We start from the raw sequence: 25,377 nt of genomic DNA, 5'->3' as shown, positions 1-25,377 counted from the left end.
AACTGCCATATTGGAGCCAAATAGTGGCTTATAAATCAAATGAAAGCTCTGCACCAAAGACCTCAAACTCATCATTTTGTCTGAGAACCACGTGAACATTATATTTGTATATAGTTTATGTAGGATCTAAAAAATGTTTTTTTTATCCTTAGCTGTAATCATAATTATATCCTTCTTAAAGAAAGGCCATCTAAACGTTAGTATAAAGTAACCAGATTCCCTGTATTTATGAAAGACAAAGTGAAGCACAGAGAGTGTTGTTGGCGAAAATATGATATTGGACAAATACAATTAGGAATTGCAGCGATAGCTGTTATTAAAATTAGGTAGTTCTTGAAGAGAGAACATCTACAAACTATAGAGTAGCAACTGGACTTTGTCCTCATAAAAGACGGAGAGTAATCATGAGGTTTATCACATGGTGATTTAAGTGTAAGTCCCAGTTACAATCAGAGTAGAATTAAGAATCGATATGGGGAATAATTTATATTGGACGTGTAATTCCACAAATGGTGCTATCTCTTCAGACTGTTGTGTCACTGATTGATTTAAAAGTAATTCAAGTAATGAATCAGTTACATGAAAAACAGGTGATGATGATGAGAAATGCAGTTATAACTAAGCAATTTAATCAGATATCATGTGCAAAAGTATAATCAAAGGAATTTTAACTGCAATAATCAATAAATACTTAAAAATAAAAAAATAATCATTGATGAGCGTAGATCAGTAGGAGTTAAGTCACTCGTAGAAGAGGTCAAGAAGAATATGATTTAATTCACGTATGTTCATTAGTAAATGGACGATTCTGTTAATATAATGGTGCGTCAACATAAGAACATTCTTGAACAAAACTCAAGACAAGTAGAAAATCTCAATTTATTTTCTTTCTTCATACATATATGTACACAAAGTCCAATATTTTATGGACATATTTAAGTTAATTAGAGGCTTATTATTCAATTTTTTGGGATAAATTAAAATATCCAAGAATTTTAGCTATAGTTTAGAACCTTTATTTGATATAATAGACTTATATTAACCCCGATGTGGCCTATTTAAAGAAAATGAAATAATTTTTTCTTCGTTTTTGTGACTTATTGATAAATTTAGGCTACTTTAAGTGCAATTTGCAAGTTCTGCAAAGGGTTATTTAGTAATTTATTGTTTGTACTTTAGCTCAAAATTTCATTGACATATTTGAGTCAAGTAGATGCTTCGTTGTTAGATTTGTGGTATGAGTTAATATACCCAAGAACTTTAGCTAACGTTTAGACACTTTATTTCATTTAAGAGACTCACATCGGCCCTGATACGGCCCATTCACATAAAATCTATCAATTTATCAGTCTTTAATTGTGGCGATCAATTTTGGTCAATTTAAGTGCAATTTACAGGGCTTCTAAAGGGTGGATAAGAATTATTTGTTTGATAGAAATTGGCAAATATTCGTCGAAGAATACAAATGTAATCCACACTGAACATTGAGAAAGTTGATTTATTCTTGACACGCCACTTATTTGGATATGCGTATCTAAAAACTACATCTCTGTAAAATGGAAGTTTTTGAGCGTAAGTTAGTAGGCGAAGTAGGTACAAGGTTGGGGGTTTTTTACGATATTTTTTATATGTACCTATTTACAAAGTAATAATAAAAAATTGTATATTACTATGTACAAGAAAAAGGTGTAGACAAAAAAAAAAAAAAAGACGGAAACACACACAAGAAATGGATAATTTTTTGCATGAAAAAATAATAATTCATAATGCAGATTAAGTATTAAATATATACTATGTAAAAATCCAAAATTATATTGACACCTACTTTTGAACAAATGCGATAAAGGCAAACTAAAAATATATATTTTTTTTTACTTTGCACGACATTTTGCAAAAAAGAAATAATAATAAATGCTTGGAATAGTTAACTTACTATAAAGATTTTTTTTTTTTCATTGAAAAAAGGCATATGAATCTTATAAATCAGGTAGGTATTCATCATTTATATGGGAATCATAGATTAAGCTTCGAAGCAAAAATACACCAGCTTGAATTCCCTACATATTAAAAATGATTTATATGTATGCCTGTAATAAAAAACTATCTATCTCTGTGCTAGTTTTAAATCAAAAGAACACGAAAAGAGAATCAAATCAAATCATGTGTAGGCGGTGTAGAAATCTTCTCGTTATTGCAGTGAGAGAGATAAGTCAAATTGATGACCCCGGCTTCCTTTAATTGAAAAAACAATTGAAAGGCTAACTGACTCCTGGATCAAGAGCAATATATATTCAAAACAAAAAATCCTCACAACAATCACCACTAACCAAGCAAATGCAGGATTCCCACACACTTTTTTTTCTTTATTTATTTATAAATAAACAGTTGTCATCGATAGGCATTTTTAGGAAGACATTGCTCAAAGACTCTGTTGACAAATTTATAGGTTTATAAGTAACAAGAAAGTTATAACTGGGTGTACATAAAAGGGATACCATGGATTGGTCCTAGTTAACAAATCACAAAAATGGTAATAGTGCTAGTGTTGAGATTTGGTACGAGACCGTTTTTCGGTTTGGTGATTTTTTTTTTTTCCAAATCCATTTGGACCAATATTTCAGTCCAGACTGTAGACCAAAAATTGATCTTTTTGCAAATCGTGGAAAAAAAAATTCGGTCCAAATCTATGGATCGATTTTCTCCCCACTCCTGATATATAAGGTGTACAAATATGATTTATGCGACAAATTGAACTACATACTATTGTAGGTCAATGTTTACCATTTTGAAACAAACATGACATTATCAGCAATTCATATATAGAATCAGTCTATAGATGCATTTTAAATAAAACCGATCCAGACAAATTTTTTCTTCGAGACTAGTCCAGGCCCAGCCTTACGACAAGAAATCACGTATAAGCTATGGGCATATCGTCTTATAAGTTGTAAAAAAAAGTATTTTCAGCAACGCTCAGGATTTTCAAACTTATGATAGGAAATTTTGTGGAACTAACACAGTTTTACCACTTGTCAATTTGAGCATTACGTACTACTCCAAGGAAAATGACGTTTTTTCTGCTCTTTTGTAGATTATATGTACGCAAATCAGTTCTTAAGACATTGTCATAGCTGTGAGTTGTCCTCAGGTGGAGGAGGAATTTTCATAGAAAATGTTTTTGTCACATATTGATGACACCTAATCAAGCAATTTTTCTTTGTTACTTGGTCCCCAGAAGCTTCTGGATATCACTGTCTAACGGAGGTGCAGTATTGTAAGCACTGAATCAGAACTGCCATAATACCCAGGCGTGAACACCCAACACGTCGTTACTTAGAAAAAAAACCAGAAAAAATGCACAAGTTATCAAATTCTTCCAAACTATGAAATTACTTTTCAAATAGCGATAGTATCCGGCATGGCTTGGAGTTATTAGGTGTCGATGAGCAGAGAAACGTTGCTTCAATAATATAGAAGATAACTCCCCAGTGTTACGCTCCGTTTTTCACGAGCACACTCAATATTTGGATGATCCTTCCTCAAATATGAAAGAATCAAGATAACAGCTTAGAATTTTTTTTTATATGACGTGATAAACCAAGAAGTAATTTAGTCTCTAGAGTGCTCCTTGGCTGACCTTTAGCTACACACACTCGTTGCTAAACCCCGTCTATAGCCACATTCATTATTTAAAATTTTATAAAAAGTTATTTTATTTTCAACACCCGCTCGTTGTTAGAAATGAGTCTCAACTCTATTCTTTCTTGGATGTAGTATCTACGCAGTTATAAGATACACTCAAAAATGACTCTCCAAAAAGTATAAAGACAGACAAACTTTGCTTTATTCATATACCTAGATAATAATCGTTGAGAATTGTTCACAGCTGAACAAGGGAGTACTCGAATTAAACACATCAATCTTCAGAACACTGATTAGGAAAAAAGGACCAGAAATATCTGCAGTTGAAAACAAAATACAGCGTCAATTTTTGGGATAGTGAGGTAACATCATGTCAAGACATAGGACCCATGAGATTCCTAACATATGTATAGCTACATATTTAGACAGATAACTACATCGTCAGAGAATCTGAGAAGACCCCATCATCAATACATATGTATAAGTACCTATGAATGGCTATATTTGTTGTTTTATGCTCCTTCAAGACATTATCGCAAACATCATCAATATATTTAAGTGAGTGTTACTATTTATTACATAGTATAAAATCTTTGATGGTCAACCATTCCTGCTTTTGGCTAACAACGACTACTACTTCTGTCAACAAGAGAAGGGAGTTGATGAACAGAGATGATAAAAATATAATTTAAATCACTCTAGAATGAGCAAATTTGTACACATACATAAGTATATACTTGTACTATGTACTAGTGTTGGTTTTAAGTCTGGATATCAATACATCATTTGAAAACTATTAAATTTCGGAGCGTGAATCGAACTAGACAAATTACGTATTACCTACAGAGTGGGAACCCAAATCTTGCAAAATCATTTAATTACGACTGTATCACCGTTATTTTTAATTACAAGGTATCATTACTCAACCAAACGACAGCTGAAACAAAATGTTTAATTCAGTTTTTATCCAATGTATCTTATTGTAAAAATGTCGGAGGAAGAACAAAAAGGTTACGTTATTTATATTTCCTCTGCGCCAGTGTAAGTGCCGAGAGGGCTGCAGGGACGGTTGGAATCTCTGTCCAAACTACCTACAGTATCAAGAAGTCAATTAAGATTGCAAATTGCTGTTTACCCTTCCATACAGCCAAGAAAAACAATATGGCCTACTTCCAAGTGGTCCTTCCCCAGTAATGATCTCAACCCCCTTCCGCACCTCTCATCAAAATTTAGATTGGTTCTGAACTGCCATAATGACAGCGTGGTACGCCATGTACACTACTATCATCATCAAGAGCTACCAATATCTTCCCAGTGTGTCGAAGATGTTATTGTTTATGAAGCAGGACATATTGATAAGAAAATATAGATGAATATAGTATTTAAACATACCAAGGATTGGTTTTGAGGTGTCTTTTCTTAATTCTATAAAAATAGCGTTTTTCGTAATTAAGTCATACTACTGCAACTTTTTGGTTCCCCACTCTATAACTAGGGAAAAATCGATCTTGGTTCATCGAGTCTCAACACTAATATATCTTATAAAGACTAATGTGGTGTTGATCATTATCTAGAACCGAGAACCGTGGTCCAGTTCAGCCCAATCCCACTTTAAGGTCCTAAAAGAAAGTTAAACTATTTTCTACCTTTTTAATTAACAATTGTCCTGCTATATTTAAGAGTAAAAAATAAAAAACAGGAATATTTTTTGCAAGATATTAGAATGTTCTTAGTACATATATATTCTTACAACAGGATCGAGAACAAAGAAATTATTGATCTTTTGTCATAAAATACTTTTACTTTGATAACAATTTGAAAATGAGAAATCACTTTGAGGGATCAAGGGCACAGACAAGATCAAATTTTAATAATCAAGACCAAGAAAATAATTGATATTTTATTAATTAGACAGTTTTTTTTGGTCTACAATTTGAAAAAGGCTTTGAACGATCGAGATCAAGAAAAAAAGTTTTATGAAATTTAAATCTGAATGTTTTTTTCTTGGTTGCAACAACAAGACTAAGATACTCGAGGTTGTTATTAAGATTACAACTTTGAGCTATCTCCTAGCAATCTCGTTGTCCAATCACCAGTCCGGCAAACATAGATTTCTTTATTTTCCAAAAATAAACTGAAAATGAACGTGATCACCTTAACAATTTGAATAATGTTTGGAAGGGGAGAAGCTTGGTTAAGGTCATATTTTTTAATACTATAGTTAGAGTTGTAATAATTATGTCATTAGACGAGTGCGTTAGGAGTTTTTTTTTTGTTTTTTTAAGCTGGTATAATTAATATATTATTCATGAGGAGATAACGTCTCAGTATAGAGTAATCACAAGTGCAAAGGCTAAAGAGAGACGAAGAGTAGGACTGAGACCCCCTAGGAGAGTTATACATAAGTATAAGTCCTTTTAGGACTCAGATTAGCATTAAGTATCGATATTGGAGTAATTCATGGCTACATCTTTGTAAAATACGGAGTCAGGCTTATGTTTGTTTATTTTATCTTACAGCTGTTGTTGAGCTCAGAGTAGAATTGAGGATCAACATTGAAGTAATTCCCGTCTATTTCTTTGCTATATGTGATGTTTGTTTACTTCCTAGCTCCTTGCAGTTAATCTAATGAAACATCATGACAGCCAAGCTGATATCCTCCAAAACATTCTTCAAATTGTTAGGACTACCATGTTGATTTTCGATTTCTTTTTTTCGCATACCGGCAGGTCAATAATAATATGTATAATTGATCTATTCTGTATTTACAATGATCATTAAACAACTCCCGATTCGTTCTTAATTATCCATTTATTCTATATATAGATAGGTAGTTGTAAAATTGCATTGGATATGTTGATCACAAATTGACTATTATGTTGGTATTATTATTACTCTTTTTCTTTGGAAAGCCCAACAATCATCAAAGAGGTAGAAGTGCAAGAAGTCTAGTTCATGTAGTCATTTATACATACAGGGTGTGCAATTGAAAACTAAAGCCTTTGAATCTGGAATTCCAAGAGTTTTACTTCGAAAACTAGGGAAACAATATCAACACAACTTTGTGCACTTGTTGACGAATGTGTTGAACTCATTTATAAACTAAAATGTAGCCTCGATCAACTTTGATAATAATGGCTTCGATGCACCAAGCTCTGATAATTTGGGCTCATTGAGTTTCAATGTTCATCAACAAAAGCCTTGAGAGCTTCGAGATTCGGTGCCCTTGTCCAACGCTGTCCTCGACTAGCGGCCAGAAGGAAAATTGTAGCGGATTGGCATCTGACAAGTATGAAAGTCAGATTGTATACGTTGGCCTGCTTGCTTTAGTCAAGTTTGGGATCTCTGTAGGCGTGTGTTCCATGCGAAGTAGAGACACAATCTATAATCTTTTGTCTCTTAGTGTAGCCATTTTTCGATTGATTGTATTATTTTTTTAGTAGGGAGTTGTCAATACATACAGCTTCTCAGCTGATGGAAGGAATTATCAACTATGCGTTCATATTTCAACTATGCACCCTGTATACCTAAATACTTTTCAATGACCATATTTAAGTAAAAGAGTTAAGTGGAAATAATCTTTTCATTTATAAATTTTTTTGTAGATTATTATCAATGTGTCTTTTTTAATATCTACCTACTATTTATGGAGATGATTATTGAGTCCCAAAAAAAAAAAAAAAAAAAAAATAATAATAACAATCAGAATTATTATTATAACGTTTACCTCCCTTTGCCATTATTATCTTTTTTAATTAATTAATTAAAACATTGCAAAGGATCCGTAGATCAATTATAATGATGACTGGTTACTCATTATAGCAAGCAACTTAACCAAGAAGAAAGACATAAGGTATATGATAGGATGTAGAGTCCAATTCTTACCTAAGGAGACAAAAATAAAAAGATACATTATTAATATGTATACATATTTATATAAATACAGATTTTATATAATTCTATTTTTCAACATAATTTTGAAAAAAAAATGGAATATTGAAATACGCAATTCAGCTTTATTTGTTCGACTTTTTCTTATAAATAATTAACCTTCATTGATTTACTGCCTAGTTAAAGTTGATCTTCTTTTTTTCTTTTTTGAGAGGGGGGTTATAATTTGACATCTTTGGTGTGTCAAAATAAAAGCAATCTAAAAATACATATTTAACTCAATTATGGGCTTTGTATTCAAATTTGTGGGATAAATTAATATACCCAAGAATTTTAGCTATGGTTTAGAACCTTTATTTGATTAAAGGAACTTATATTTTCTCCGATATGGCTCTCTCAAATGAAATCTATCAATTTCTCATAATTTTATTGTGACTATCAATTTTGAATAATTAAAGTGCAATTTGCGACACAGCCAAATAGTTTGTTCATAGAAATTGAGGATAATTCGTCGTTGAAGAATACAAATGTAATCCACATTCCATTTTGGGAAACAAATATTCGAGCTTGATTTTGTGTTCATGCATAAAATTGAAGAATACCTAAAAGTTAATAATAGATTTATTAAGTCCAAAAATAAAATCATTTTGTTATTTCCTGAACTTTATTTTTAAAACGAATGAAAATAAAAGTAAAAGAGAACCACTAGTCGCCCTAGTCTAGTGCCAAATTTGGTTTTTAAATGTGACTATGAATCCTTGTGTATTGAGTATTTTCCTTCTCAATGACGTCCGTAATCATGGGACCCCCGAATGGATTAATTAAAAAATATATTCAATAAAAATTAAAGAGCAACATAGGGCATTTAATTTTGAGGAAATCATCTTATAACTTCTTCTATGGTTGTTTCAAATATACATATATATATATATATAGATAATAATAAGGAAACATGATACGAATAGTAATACTACTATGAATAAAATATAAATATATATTAAACTAAAAATCGTCAAATTTTAATTATCCTTCCCTTTCTGTTTCTTGTACGAGTCTTTCTTTCTTTTTTTCCTCCGCCAAGACATGAGTCATCCTCATGCATAGTTTTATATTATGTATAGTTATTACAAAGTACATATAAAATAGGTTCCGACGACGGAATTCTTATTCGGTTCGGAGCGCCTTAGAAGAAAACATGAATATATCGCCGTCACTGCGCAAAAAGGATCCCCCTTATATGTGACTTTAAGAAGCGCGCGCAAGTCTTGGAAGAACAACTACAACTACAAATACTTCTTCTTCTTTTGCTTCTTGCTACTCAGTTAGTTATTAGTAGCAATACATCTCCCCCGATATTTCCCGCATATGGAGAGTTTTGCTTAAACCACGCCTTGATCTTGGGGCGTAGGGGATTTCAATGAGTAGGAAGGAGGAGATGGTAAATGAGCGGAGTAGTTGGGTGGGTTTTTGGAAGATTTCGAGGAGTAGGAACGGGGATTGGGGGTGTTTAAAGGCATAGGTGTTGTGCAATTGAATAGTCTTCTTATAGCGGGGGATAAGGTACTATTATTATTTATGAAGAACCTTCATGGACAATGACAGTATGGGAAATCCAGGGAGGAATCTAATGGGGAATACTTTATTTATGCATTCGTTTTGACAAAGAAGAAAAAAAGAGTTATTTTTCTCCAGAAATGGAGGCAACAAGCATATATAGATATCAACTGCACTAGACCCTTGCATATCTCCAAAAAATATGGAGGGATTCTCTACTTCCATATATAAAAGTACATAGAATGTATGAACACATATGGAAAAAGGGAATCCTACGCCCATTTTTGTATGAAGTCGTCTCTAGCAGCAGCAGCAGTACCAAATACAATGAGAAACCAAGAGTGAGAGTCAAAAAACATAACATTATAGACTAAAGGTAGTCAACATACATAGGTAATGTCCAAATTTGGATTATGGCATACGAAGAAGATGAGGTACCTACTCACGTCTACTACTAGAAAAGTAGAAATGAAAACATTTGTAGCAGCAGTCAACATGACGCAAAAAATAGTTCCCAAAAAGATAAAAGAACAAAAAATCATTGCCCAAAAGGAGTTGAAATGATAATAATAAGAAAATGAAAAGCGCATAGATATGATGTGAAACATAGATTCATATATCCTTACATGGATGGCTACGTCTTCTTTAAAGAGAATGTATAGACGATCCATAAATAGAGAGGGGGAAATGTGCAAATTGTCTACTCATCATCCTGGTACTGGCCTTCAAATCCAGGACATGATGCAAGAAATATAAATATGGGTATGTGAATGGAATCTAGATAAATGGGTTTGGGTCTGTGACCGTTATCTTCGGTCCTCATAAGAAGACTGGACTGGACCCGTCTCAAATAAAAATTCGTTCTAGATGAATTGTTACTGACGTCAGTTGTGTTTCTAAATTGTGACCATTGACCCAAAATGACGTCATATGAAGTTAAATGACATGCATAAATCATATTTGTACAACTCATAAGATAGGAATGTCACCGTTTTGAAAAGGATTAAATTTTTGTCTAAGATCCCATTTTTTATTCTTGGACCGAATCTCACTACTACGTAGTTAACACACATAAGGTAGAGTTCGATTCCAGTTCAATTTTTATAGTTTAGGGACACAATTGAGTCCAGTATTAAGGCCATGAATAAAGATTATGTGAAAAATTTCGAAATCTTTGCAAGCCGTCAATTTTGAAAAGAATTATGTGTTAGTAGTGCCTTTGTCTATAGTATTATATTTGGAGAGAGAAAGGCCTTCGTTTTGGTATTGATTTCTATTTTAATCAAAAAAAAAATTTTTTTTTTTTTTTAAATCCATAGCTATTCACGAGAAAACTCAAAAATTATTTTTTTCGAAATTGTTTCTTACTCGCTAATAAATAATAATAATGCGTTGGAATTTCCAAAATGTGAAGGATTATGAATACGAGCAGCAACATCTTGCAGATTAATTATCAACATAATCTTTTTTTTATTACCTAATATTCCAAGGATTTCGAAGGTTATCCTACCTCTAAACAAGACACCAAAATTTTAGATTAGCATATTAAGAGTATTGAAACTATAATAATTAAATCAATAAAAAGTTGCAGTGGATAGTCTCGAATTTGAGTTATTTTTACGAATTTTTGCTCAAGTTCAGGAGCACTAAGCTGAGTCGAGACTGGGCATGGCACCAAAATTTTACTTTGAATATATGAATAAGAAGTATTAATGAGATATATTGTATTACGCACATAATGGAGGTTTTGTACCAAGTTTAGTTATGGAGAAGGTATTTCAAAAAGTTGAGATTTGATACTATTTTAACTCCAACCATGTAAGCCAATTTTTCTAAAGAAACCCGGTTTTTTTTGAGGACCCCAATTTAATTGATTTTTTCTGAAAGCGTGCACCGAAATTTTATTTTAAAAAAGTATTTTTTTTTCCTGTGAGATCGCTTTTGTAAACGGAATTTTGCTACGAGGCAGACAGAAATACTACGGTATTACAAAAATAAACTACAACGGTCTCAGATCAAAACTCAACACCATAAAGTACAAATATACTATATTTTGAACAGATTCCCGAATTCAACACATGCAGCCTTGCCCTAATCATGGTTTTGTTATTCGGGGGCCTGACCGGAGTGACTACGCACATCCTGTCTTTTATTGTCTTTTTGTCTTAGCGAGGCAAATAAATACTACTATGAAAAAAAATATTGGGGATCAGGCCCCGAGTGATTACAGCCCTGAGCGGTAAATATATCATCATTCTTCTAACCGAATATTTGAGGCAGATAATACGAACGTACAAAGCGGTCAAAATGAAACGAATGGATTTTTTTTTTTACATGTAGATAAGAATCTGACAACTCAAAACATACTACATATTATTATTATTATTATTTTGACGATAATCCCTTCGCGAAGGAAATCAATGTTGTAGTAACAGTTAAATAATAGTCATAAAATCAAAGGCACTACTTCAAACCATCAAATAATGATACCATTAAAAACCACTGGTGAGTATGTTGTACACATCCACACTTTTCTACAAACTATGAGCAGCGCTCAAATATATTGTGTGTAATGGGTAGCACATATAAGAGACTCAATTATTCTTTTAAAATGTCAATGAATAAGTAGGCAATGAAATAAGGGATGATGGATGAGTCTCATTAGATGAGAAGGCTCCATCTAAGTAGGACTACTATGGAACATCATATATGATGAATTAATCAAGTGATGTATCCGGGACAAACAAAGGAGCATAGATTATACATCTAGGTAGTTTACGTCCTTACCTGTGTTCCATCACACAACCTTTCATTCGAAAGAAATCAAAAAAATATGTTGGTAGTTAGTCAATTCTTCCCAACTATCAGGGGTGGGCTGGAGGTGCCTCCCAAAACAAATGAAGGTTTTTTGCTTTTTATTGGAAAATTTAATATTTAAATGAAGTTTTTTTTATTTTTTTATTTAATATTTGTAATTCAATTTAATTTTCCAAATTTTTTACCCAAAAATTTAATTCTCTGTGAATAGCTATGGATTTTTGAAATTCCTCTTCAAAAAATTTAATATTTTAAATTCTTTTCCGAAAAAATTATTTTTTTAATTTTTTGAGAATAACTATAAATTTTGGAAATTTTTTAATAAAAAATCATTTTTATTTTTAGTGAATAGCTGCGGATTTTGAAATTTTTTTCAAAAAAAAATTAATTTTTCAAATTTTTTTCCAAAAATTCTAGGATTTTTTTTTTGTAAAAATAATTCTAAAAACCACGTTCCCCCTCCGAAAAAAAAAAAAAACACGAGCTTCCCTGACTATGCAATTATTATTCCATCATTGTTGAGAATTGTTCACAACTCAAAAGGAGCTCATTCTGATTTCGCCTCTTAACTTTTAGAGCATTGTTTAGGAGAAAAGAAGCAGAAACACCTACAGCTGACAAAAAAATAGATGCTATAGTTTTGTATTTACGACATAATACCATGAGTAGTGTCAGTCCTCCTTATTTATTTATTTTTTCTTGGTCCGGTTCACTTCAGTCCTGAATATCAGTAGTAAATCTTGAAAAGTTCGGTCTTTGATGACGTCACTCAACTTTATTTTTTATTTTTTAAATCATTTCTAGTACTAATAGTTACTGTTGTGTTGGTCTTATTTTATTCGGTCCAGTCCAGTCTTTAGAACTGGACCTATCGGTCCTTGGAAATTTTCATAAAAATATTGATGGCTTATTAAACCAAATAAAATATACATATATGAAATATGTATAAAGATTATTGCATAATTCTTGCAAAAAATATTATTTTTTTCATTATAATACGAACGTGTAATATTGTTACTTAGTTATATCATTTAGTAGTCTATTATGTAACAGAATAATTAAAAAAGTAAGACACCTCACTGACATCACGAGGGATGGATTTTACCCCCCTTTAAGGACCGACAAGTGGGAATAGACCGTGGTCCTTGTTCCTAAATAAAGACCGACTCAACACTACTGACAGTCCGAAGAACCGACGGGCTTCAAGGCCGGTCCTAAGAATAAATAAGGACTGATACAACACTAACCGTGAGGTACAATTAATCCATGTGGGCACACCACAAAAACAACAAGGCAATTTGGTGCCGTTCAAATGAATTTACAATAACATAGCCAAGGAGGTAGTGCCTCCTCTAGATGTTTTTTTACGCTTTGAACTAATCTATTCGAGAGAGAACTGATAAGAATCCAAAATATTTATCATTACATGCAAAATATTCATTTGATCTCCAATTACAAGAATAGCGGTGCTCCCTCAGACTATATGTAAAGTCAATTAATATGACTACACACGATACGATTAAAAGATGGTTCGTCATGTATATTATATAGATATAGTGTATTTATTCACAAAAAAAACAAAAAATAACTACAAGGTACACACACAAATCCGTAAAACAAAACTAAAAATATACAAAAGTGAACAAACAAAAAAAAACAATTAGAATTAAATGATTGTAATGAGAGAGAGAGAGAGAGAGAAAAGGCCTAAGGCACAAACACATTATACAAAAGAATATTCCTGTATGAATCTTTTCTTATTAATAAGTTCGTTTATACAAGAGAGGATTGGAGGGAGGGATTGAGGGACGGAATGGATAGATAATATGTATTCAAAAATACTTGATAATAAATATGTATACGTATGATTGAATTACGTTAGAGGTAAAAGGAGACGTTGAGTTCGGGGAAAAGAACCAACCAACCAACCTACCAATATGAAGGGTTATTAATGTGTTGGAGTGTTAAGAAAAAGAGAAGGGGGCTATTAGTTGCAGAAGAGAATGCATGTAAGAAATTTCCACCGGGGTTAAAAAGAGTAATTACATAGACAATAAAAAGGAAGAGATCGATCTTGGACGGACATCATAATATACAGCCTTCTCACCTATTCGGCGGCAATGAATTGTATTTATTAATAGGTGACCAGCATGCCTTGTTTATTGAAATAAAATTAATGATAATATGACAAGAACTGCTTTTTTTTTTTTGAAAAACCATTAAATGGAATGGCGTCATTTTAGTTGTCGTTGTCGTTGTTGTTGTTGAGATCATTAGTGTATAATCATAGCAGAATATATGAACATAAGTAATATCATTATTTTCTTCTTAAGACCATGAAGAGAAGTTGTATACTAGTATCCCAAACAAAATATTTATATTAATGACCCCTTGTCGTCAATCCATTTTTACAAGAGTATGAAATCTTTTCTTTCATTCAATGACTAGAAAATGAGCCAAATGGGTGATTATGAGTTATGTAGTATGTATGTACATCATTTGTAATATTGATAATTATATTAAATAATGATAATAGAGTATAATATATGAATATATTATAGCAAAGAATGAGCGAACTAACAAACAAACAAAATCCTCTCATCACGGATTCAACAATCACAAGCACAACACACACAAGTCCACATCAATGTCAAAGTAATAGGATTGAATCATTTCTAATAACTAAATGTTTCTAAAAAACAATTTTTCAAAATGGGGATGAGAGGCTGCTGCTTGCTTTTTGAGGATTTTGAAGAAGTTTTTGAGTCGTAAATTGTCCTTGTTTTGTCTTTTTCGAGCAAGGATATTATTCTGAAGTAAGTAGAAGAGTCTTAAAAAGGAAAAGATTGCGCCTGTTGGTTTATACTTTTAGCTCTCCCCTTCAAACGATTCGTTTTGTTTGTTTTTTGGGAGACAAACAACAGTGGATGTCCCAAAAGATGACATCATCATCACACACATATTAAGCGATCTACTTATATGCAATACCAATCGATATTTTGTATAATTATAATAAATCATAGAAATAATGATGAATTAATTAATGTAATATAAAAAAGGCACTAGACAACAGCAACAACAGTATTAGTGATGATGATGATAGGACGTTGCTCCTCCAAGGTCCGCCGTCTCCTCTTTGACAGAAAATGACGACGGGGCCTCAAGTCATCTGGGATGTCCCCCAAAGGGAGGGCTATGATGATTTGGAGAGTGACTCAAAGCTGGACTAATGGACATGCTACTTCCTCCTCCTCCAGGATAGCTGCTGGGATGTGAGGAAGGACTTGGGCTAGGGGCCGGATACATCCCACCGTGTGAGCCTCCATTATTATTAGGACTCAGGGGTGAAAATAGATTGTGACCCGAGGAGGAGGAAGGAGAGTAATGGCTGTTGTACATCATTTGTCTTACTTTTTGAGATTCCTCATCAGCGGCTACGTTGTAGGTGAGTTCTGTCTCCTCGTATCCAGTCGCAGACATGCGTTGATCACCTCCTGTTGGAGCACCACCCAATGGAGATGGATCAGGAGAATTCAGGCAGGTTTGAATAAGAGCTTTTCCAGCGTCTGACGTTATCATGGGCTGGAGCTTACGTGTAGCAAAGGTGTACACATGTCCAGTTTCAGAGGCTACAAGTAACATGACTTGAGTCCCGGTCAGAGTGGAAAGCTCATAAGCCTGAAAAATAGAAATAGAAAAATAAATTAGTCACACATTTAATAATTATTAATTAATTAATCATATTGTGTCCATTTACAACAACAAAAATAAATACATAAAGGGCGTATAGAAAAAGGAAAAGAAAAACTCCTTCCATTTGCTTTAACACAACAATAAGAGGGGGGGAAAAGACTCATGCCGCCCATATCAAATTAACAAGGAAAAAATAATTGAGCAAACGTGTTCACTCTGTTCATGATTTGAAAAATCAACTCTAAATTAAATATGTATATACAGATGTGGTCCGTCAAAACAAAACCAAGCCGGGATGGATGATTTTTCTCAAAATGAGTTAGTATTACATACTTTGTTATTTTTCTACCAATTAATTATCTTACAGGTATATTAATTAATCCTTCAGAGGCACCGCAAATTTGACTCAAGTGTCATCTGGTCATAATTAAAGACATTTAATGACACATTCTACATAGCGAAACGGCCATATCAGAGCCAAATAAAATATCACTATAATCACATGAAGGCTTTAGGTCAGGAGTGGTATTCAACTCAAGGTCTACAGACAAAATGTGGCTCACAAAGTAATTTAATTGATTATAATTTATATTTAAAATATTATCTATACAAAAACAAGATCCAACATTTTGTTTAATGATGCGGCCTATGGGTTCGGTTAACTCATTAATGCACCCTGGTATAATAATAGAAAGGTTGACGAGCACTCCTACATTTTTTTTACTAGACCAGTGACTTCTATCCTTTTCATAACTGCAAAGTCCCTACTCGTATTTTTAGGGAGAGGAGCAATTAATTTTACCCAAATATTTGGAGTTTTTTAATATATGATCTTTTATATATATATAAAAGACATTTATTGATTACCTACGTTGAGCTCCGATTGGAAGTAACTTATCTAGATTATAGCCAACATTTCCAAGTTTCTACACTCATTGCATAAATTTAAATATGAAACACCGAAATAATATGTCAGTGAATATTATTGAAGGTGTTTAATTATATTTATTCATTCAAAAGTAAAAATATATACAGGGTGTAAAAACGAAATCCAGCGCTTCAGATTGCCGGATTTTTTTGGGCTCATATGATAACGAAATTTTAGCCAAAACACGGACATAGAATAAACAACAGAAGATGTCAAGCCTATTATATTTTCAGAGGCAGAATGTAGGTGCGCTGTTGTTATGATTTTGTTGAACCGTCCTGGAATGTAAAAATTTAGATAAGAGTTCTTGCTTCCAAGGATTGCTCCCGGTTCAGGAGCCGAACTCAAGCCGTTAATGAGGTCAACAGAGGCAACATTGATATATTCTCAATCATTGAATCTGCTGCTCAGTTTTTATTCTTTGAATTAATGTTTATTATAAATGAGCATTGTATGTTAATTTAAAGTAGATAGATCAATAGAGTCGGATTTCGTTCTGATACACTGTGTAATATTCAAGTAAGTAATTTCTCTTTTTATTTTGTTAATTTCTGTTCAAATTCCTTGTTTTTGTATTCAGGGGGGCACATTGTAGAGTGAATTCAAAATGAGAGAAGTGAGTGTGTGCACCACTGTGGATAGGTAGATTATTATTAGTTGAAATCCTTCACCTCAATGCTATAATTAATAATGAGGGAATAACATGGTGGTAACACCACCACCCAAAAAAAAAAGTGGGCACATATACCTACATAGAAGGAGGTAAGAATGAGTAAGAGAGGGGAAAGAGAATAGGTAAGAAGTTATTCATCCAACTAGTAGATATGTATAATAAGAAACCATAAAATAATTACAACGAATGGGGGTGCTTATATTTTCCAAGTGTGGATCTACCTATAGTAGTAGGACTCTACGCAGCGACAAGCACTGCTTTATACACCCGCCTTCTTTCGCAACACTAATACTCCTCACAAAACGCTCTACTAATCAAATAAATGACGTACGGACAAAACTGATACTATTACTACATTCAAATACAATTAATTGCTCTTTCAAATTAAAAGTAATATACATATAGAGAGGAACTTTTGTATATATATAAATTATGAGAGGGATTAAGAGACGCGTGCATTTACATATATATATATATACCTATATTGCAAGATAGGTTAGAAAGAAACTCTTTCTTTTTTATAGCCCTATAAGGAATATGGCCAAATAGAGTCAGAGACGTATATGGTGGGGACTTTATAACTTTTTTTTCTTTCTTTCGTTCTTCAAATACAAAAATCAAATAGAAAACCGGTTTCATCATTGGCATATGGAAATTATGTTATAGGTATACAGATTTCAAAAAAAGGGTTGTAGAAGATGGTACTGAGTAGATATTCTCCGACTATCTATGTGTTTATAAAGACTGAATATATGTAATAAATATATAGTAATCACTAATCATATGTGTTCCTTCTGGTTACTTCAATAGTTACTACAACATAAAACTGACATGTGAAGTATATTTCTAAATCTGCGAAAGGGATTTTTTTTTAAACTAATGAATGAAATTAATTATTCATTTAAAATTATGTATCATATTTTTGCAAAAACCAATCAAAAATGTATTTGACTATTGATTTTCTTAGCAGCTAGAGCAAATGATATATATATATATATTAGTTTTGAAAATGGGTTCGAGACCCAAAGAAAATATATAAAGAACTAGAAGAGCAACACAAGGAGATGCAACAGAAAAGATGAAAAATCATTTTCCATGCATTATTAAAGTGATGAAATGTATGTCTTAAAATTTTATTTATTTGTTTATAACTTTTTAATCTGTGCTCCTATAAACATTTTTATTAATTAAAATATAAATTGTTGTTTCTGGTCTATAATAAACACAAAACTTGGGGTGATTAAAAAAAAATCAGTTGTTCAACTGGAGTATATCTTTTTAAGTAACGCACTATAAAAGAAGGCTACCAATTAATCTGAACTTCCTCTTTGTCCGGGACAAATTTTTTAGGGGGTTGGTACTTGGGTTAATTTTGTTTCCAAACTGCAGTCAGACACCATGGATTTAAATCTTGGACCAAAATTTACTTCTAAAAAATGATGATAATTTTTTTTTTTTATGGGACCAATCAGGGCTGATATTTTTCTTTTTGTAGACTGAATTTTACTACAAGACCTACTAATCAGACCGAAATTGGATCAAATTAGTTCGGTCTTACAAAAATCCATCCAGGATTTCCAGACCGAATCCCAACACACATAGAGATATCCTACAACTAATAAATATTTTATGATAGAGCAATGTGAATGGAGCCAGATGCGTGACAAGCTATTATTTTTTTAGGGGGGCTGGTTACTAAGGCCCCCTTCCAAAAAAAAAATATATACATATAAAATAAACCTATTTATATTAATAATTATGTTGCCGTGTTGATAATTTTTGGGGCTAAGCCCCCACCCAAACGATGACAACTAGCAACGTCCCTGTTTGGTGAACAAATTATTTTTCAAAAAAATTTACGTAAAAAAGGTGTTCAGTAAATACTAGTCTCGATTCAAGACCATTTTTTTATTTTTGAGGTTTCACTTTTAAGGGATTTTTTTTAGAAACCCGAAATATTCTGTTCTAAATAAGGGTCATAGCACCTTAGGAATGTGACAATTGTGCAAATCCACGGGAGCATACATTTAAAGAAAAGGCATATGTTGGTAGTCTGCAAGATATTAGTGTTTACATTAATTATTTCGCCCTATTTTGAAAATTCAAACTTAAAGAGCACTAATTATACTTTCTTTAGGGATTTTTTGAGTAGATATGTCGCCTATCAAAGTTCCCAACATATACTTTTCTTTTACACTCACGAGAATTTAGACAATTTGCATGGGGGTCCACGAGGGGACGGGCTGGATGGACTGTAGTCCCCCCGGAAAAAAAGGATTTTTTGCTTTTTACTATAATTTTTTTTTTCTTCAAGATAAAAAAATTTACTACGGCGAGATAGGGGTAACCTTTTTTTTAAAGATTTTTTATGCAGTAGAGAAAAAATAAGATTTTGTGACATTTTTTCGAAAAAATTCCAAAAAACAAGCCCCATCCGAAAAAAATATATATGTATATATAATCCTGCAGACGCCCCTGATTTGTCCATCTTTGGTCCGATCTAGACCGAATGAATTTGCTCTTACAAAAATTACCACCGTCTCAGACCAGTCTAGGATCAAAAGTATAGACTTGTCTTCTTTTTTTCATAAATAACTTTTCCAGGAGTCTATTTTATGTTGGAGTGACCCATATATGTCTATAAAAAGCAATTCCATGTAGGAATTATTGTAGTAGGTAGGTATACTATGCACTAGAGGATTTGAAACAAATCTTTTTCTAGCGATACAATCAGTTATATACATAGCGTAGTAGTTTTAGCCAGTACGAGAAAGAGACATTAAGTCACAATCCCTATCACATTGCAATTGCTTAGTTAAGTTATATAGATATATAAATAATTGATTTTTTTTATTGTTAAAAACTTTTAAATTCATTGCAAGGGAGATCCGAGAGTTTGAAAATTCAATTATCTTTAATGTTATTACCTACATAAGGTCACTACTCCTTACAGTTTCATTTATATTATATCATAGTATAAATGTACCTATTTGTGAAATCATCCTTAATGAAGTTGTATATGTATGTAGGGCTTTAATGTTTCTATTCTATTTTTTTGTTATTTGTGTATTTATGATTACTTCTTTTTTTACATACAAACCCAGCGTCAAAATCTGAATTTATAACTTGTATTATTTTTATTTTTTTAAATAGGAACTCCGCCCATTGTATGTATGTAGATAAATTTGTAATTATTTTAGAATGTACTTTCATCCATAAATAATATCATTATGTGTAGTACTCATAAAAAACAAGAAGGAACTAACTACCTTTCAGGGCTATAAGCATATATATATAGGTATTATTTTCATATATATTTATCTCTCTGTATGTGTGAAAGAAACTATCGAACATGGTGCCGATAAATAAATGAATATATATAAATTTATAGAAAGCCCGTCAACACAAAAGCAAACTATAATCATTTTTAACAAAATGGAGCGTCGATTACACTAAAAATTAACAAATTATTCATATGAACACCCCTTGGATCATATGGCGAAAATTGCACTTCAAATAACAAAAATTGACCGTTGCCAGCAAAAAAAGGATAAATTAACAGACTGTATATATTTGAAAGGGGCCATATCGAGGTGAATTGAATCAAATAAAGATTTCAAACTAAAGCAAAAAGTGTTAGGTATCCGATCTTATTCCAGAAATTTGAATAATAAGCATATAATTGACTACAATGCGTCTATGAAATATTGGACTACATGCATATATGAAGTAAAAAAATAAATTTTCTCCTTTTCTTGATTTTCGTTCAAAATTATTTTCATGTTGACAAATTACATATATAGATATTTAATATTACTATAATACATAAGAAACATTGGATAAAGAATAGGAACATGGGGTGGTGAAATATGTCAAAACCATTCAGGCACTTTTTATCTACGAAGAGGTTTACATCAAGTCAATTTAATGTCTATCACATGGCTCAGAAAATATATGAGAAAACTACTTCTTCGATCACGTTAACTCAATAATATTTATTTGAGAGAGAGAGAGAGAGTTATCTTTCTACTACGAATAAAACTCCCATAACTTTTGACTCTGCCCAACATGAGCAATAATCCTCAATTCTATTTCCATATAAATAATAGGGTGTCCCAATAAATAAACTATAAATTACAAATATATTTTTTCCTGTAGGAGTAGGCCTTTAATTTAATTGTTCCTTAAAAATGTCAAATAATTATCTTATTATTATATGGATTTTAAATAGGTATATGTAAGTATTTAAACACGTAAAAAAATGCTTTCAAGTCTTTGTCATTGGTTGGATGCTAACAAACTGAAGTATATGTGCTACTGGTTTTGAAAAATTGCTTTGTCTGTGTGAAATTATTAGAATACAAATAAATACAAAAAGAATTATTTACAACTATTTATACAAATAGTAGACAGAATACTAGGAGAGGTCCAGTCAGGCTGTCTTTCTATCTCCTCTTTATTAAAAATGAATATTGACTACGTAATCGAATTGTGTGTGTTTTTTGGAAACGGATATTTCTCTCTAATGTATTAATATATATATATATTTTTTTTTTTGAGATGTGACTCGGAATGAATAGTCATTCATTATTATAATATATAAATCAATGTTTATAGTTACATACATAATAAGGACCAAAGAATTTGAACCCTTAGATACATAAAGTCACCTCATGAGTTATCAACAAAATAAAAGTGATTACGCAAACATCCATAGAGGAGGATCACATACAAATGAGAACGATGTACACGCTAATACTTGTGGTGGACTCTGGAGTCCACATGGATATATATTTAATAGATGAAAATTACATAAACGACTCCTCTAATAAATCACTGCAACCATTATTTTTTGAAACAATAACTTTTTTTTAAAAGGTAGTCGATATGTACAAGTTATGTACTTATGGATAAAGTGAGCACATATACGAAGAATATGAAAACTCATTTGATTAAAAACTGCAATTCTGTGGGTGTTATTTGTTACTTATTTCGCATGATTGTATCATGAAGTGAATTTACCACTAGTCCCAGTCAAAAATTGGGTGTTTTGACTCCCTATACACACATAAATCCCTTCCCGTAATTTGATTTTGCATACTATTGCATAATCAAACAAATTCCACGAGCTACTACAAACTATGACTCAATAAAACAAATAGAATTCCTTAAATCATAATTGGTAAAAACAAGTTTTTAAGTGAGTATTACTACTTTACTATCCATGTACAAAATATGTACTTTAATAAAAGTAATACTAAGAATACACAGAGAAAAAAATATCTTTTTATTATTAAATAAATAGAGGCACGAGGCGGTAGTACAAGATTAAAATCATCTTGAAGAAACCCGCAGAGACATTAACTGGTTAACATATTATTGAAATTGTATTATATACCTATTATTTCTAATAGATAATATATACTAGGGTTGGGATTGGGTCTGAAAAATCTTAGTTCGGTCTGAGAGAGTTATGATTTTTAGTGGACTGGTCTCAAAGAAAAATTCTGTCTGGATTGGCATTATTTAAAGTTTGGTTTATAACAATTCTATTGATGAATTGTTGATGATGTCAGAGTTCTGTTTCCAAATTGTGAACGAACATGGGAACAATATGAAGCTTAATGTGTTGCATATTTATACAAGTCAAAAATCGAGAACGGCAAGAAAATTGTGACTGAAAAAATCAGTCCACTGAATGAAAATGATTAAATTTTGGTCTACGGCTTATATGGCAGTCTACACCGCTGTTTCGATCCAAAAGAGTGTAGGCAAAAAATCAGTTAATACCGATCCGGTATTGGACACTGTCTCAACACTACTATATATACATACAAAATAATGATGACTTTTGAAGGAGGGATAGAGTGGAAATGAATAGCTATAGCAGCTCACACGAGTAACTGGGAAATTGGACTAGATATGTGAATGATGGACTTACCTTTTTCATAATTCCAGTTTTCCTTTTGGAGAAGGTTGTATATCTCCTCAACTTATTATCAATAAACTCCATTTTGATCTTGACCCGCCCCTTGGTCTTTTTGCCCCCCGAGAGCGAGTCCCCTGACTTAAGTCCTGAGCCTCGTCCCCCTCTGAGGGAGGAGGTGTCTGATGAAGAACAGGATGAGAGTCCAGGAGGTTTCACATCTCCAATGTTATCTTCATCAGAGGAGCCTTCAACGTGAAGTGCCTCGTGATCTCTTTTGAGATGGTGATGGTGATGTGCGGATGGAGGCGGCGGAGGGGGTGGAGGGTGATGGTAGTGATGCTGGGGCGGGGGATGATGGACTTGAGGGTGATGTGAGTGATGGTGATGGAGACTGCTGTAATGGAGATGATGATCGAAGACGGATTGAGGATGGTGATGCATGGCGGCTGCGGCGGCTGCGTTGGAATAGTCCAGACTCGACTGTGGATAGGATGAGAGCGGAGTAGCGGAGGAGGAGGAAGAGGAAGGGCTCTGCATAGTAGTCGAGATTATATACTTCTGCCTCACGTATGCTTCAGTGACAGTTTAGGACGTTAATAGCGAGAACAATGATAATAACTAGTACTCATCGTCATCCGTACTCTAAAGCATCCACTCCTTAAATAAAACCATTTTTCAGAATCCCAAAAATGGTCCTAATAACAACAAAAAAAACACAATAATAATAATAATCACTTGCACTCATCTAAAACACACACACATATACACACACACACTCAGATCTGACACCACGAATCTACTACTACTACTAGTGCTAGAGCAGCTACAGCGCCCCGCGCACTGAAACATGCCGAAGAAAGGAGAAAAACCCACTCTTTTCCATACATTACTCATTCCGTCAGAGTACGTGAATATTTCCCTCTCCTTCTTCCTGGCAGTACGTGAATTATTCTCTTCTAAAAGATGGCGCTCTTGTTCCCATTTTCTTTTCTTTTTTTTACAATGGATCTATGACATCACTGTGACGTCATTCTTCAATAAGATCCTCTCCTCTTATTCCACTGGAACCTAAACAATTTTTAATAAAAGAGTGACCGTTCAGTCAAGTACCAACTCTCATCACATCAGTCATTTCTCTCCCTCCTTCTCTCGTTATTAAAATGAAATTCCTTCAATGCCCTTTAGTAGTTAATTCCACATTCTTCGTATCGCGCAAGTATCAATGAGACTTCGCAATTTAATATGCACTACCATTATTTTGTGTTCCAAAAGTTTTGGAGAGTCTAATTTCATTCATAGGTAGTTCATCTTTCACAAAATGAATTTAAAATTTGTGAAAATCTGTTTCCGTATTCATATATTTTTCTATTATGGAAAAGATTATGTCATGTTTTTTTGATATATTTAAGGTGAAATTACCATAAATGGTGTGCAAATATATATATATACGATTGTAAAAAATCACAGTTATGAAACATAATGTTGGATAACACTCCATGAATCACCAATAATATTTTTGTACAACACATATATAATATCTATCAGGAATTGCATTTTTAGCATCATTAACGAAAAATGTTGGTTCTTTATAAGAATTAATATGATATAATATCGATATTTTCATAATAGTTATCATAAATTGAGAGTTGATTGTGAAGTGATGTGTTGAATGATAGCAGGTCCAAATTGTACTCCCAATTATTTATTTATTACTGTATTCATATATCTCACGCCTAACTTGATTAAACTTGGGGATAGTGCAAAGAATATTTTATTTATGTATTTATATTTATTAATCTAATATTCAAATAACTCCTGGACCCTCTGAGAAACAATCATTTATGCATAGTGTGATGCTGTATGTATATGTACAACTCTTACGAGGAAGTAATTAATTGTATGTTTTTCATAGGATATATTATTATATTAAATATTTCTTGACATTGTCATATATTTTATTCCTTCGCTCAATTTTAAAATTTTGCAATCGACTTGTCACAATGAATCTATCTTATATTATTATTTATTTTTTTGAGACGCATTTTTAAACTCTTTAAGACATGACACAACCTGTTTCTCCTTTAAGATGATGATAATAATATTCTAGCATCACATAATATGTACTCATGTAATGTAATTTTAAATTATATTTCAATATATGTGGAATGCAATTTTTAAGGGCCTCCTTTTCTCAATATTATATCGGTTATATCCTTTTTGTCTTAATGTAAATCTATATACATCTGATAC

General features: G+C 32.4%; 1 protein-coding gene across 2 annotated transcripts in view; it reads right to left on the bottom strand.

The window, feature by feature from the left end:
* The window catches only part of LOC121124342 (uncharacterized), a 182,138-nt gene extending 158,111 nt beyond the window's left edge, over positions 1-24,027 (bottom strand). For both annotated transcript variants that reach the window (XM_071890828.1, XM_071890829.1), the window contains exons 1-2: positions 23,140-24,027; positions 15,316-15,582 (exon numbers count right to left, since the gene is read on the bottom strand). In XM_071890828.1, the coding sequence (XP_071746929.1) occupies positions 15,316-15,582; positions 23,140-23,664 (792 nt within the window). In that variant the 5' untranslated portion in view covers positions 23,665-24,027. The remainder of the gene's footprint in view (positions 1-15,315; positions 15,583-23,139) is intronic.
* Between the last annotated feature and the right edge of the window lie 1,350 nt (positions 24,028-25,377).

Source organism: Lepeophtheirus salmonis, chromosome 9 (assembly GCF_016086655.4).
Source record: "Lepeophtheirus salmonis chromosome 9, UVic_Lsal_1.4, whole genome shotgun sequence".
In the NCBI taxonomy this organism is placed as follows: domain Eukaryota; kingdom Metazoa; phylum Arthropoda; class Copepoda; order Siphonostomatoida; family Caligidae; genus Lepeophtheirus; species Lepeophtheirus salmonis.
Note: the sequence above shows the minus strand (reverse complement) of the source record. Positions and strands in the feature narration are given on the sequence as shown.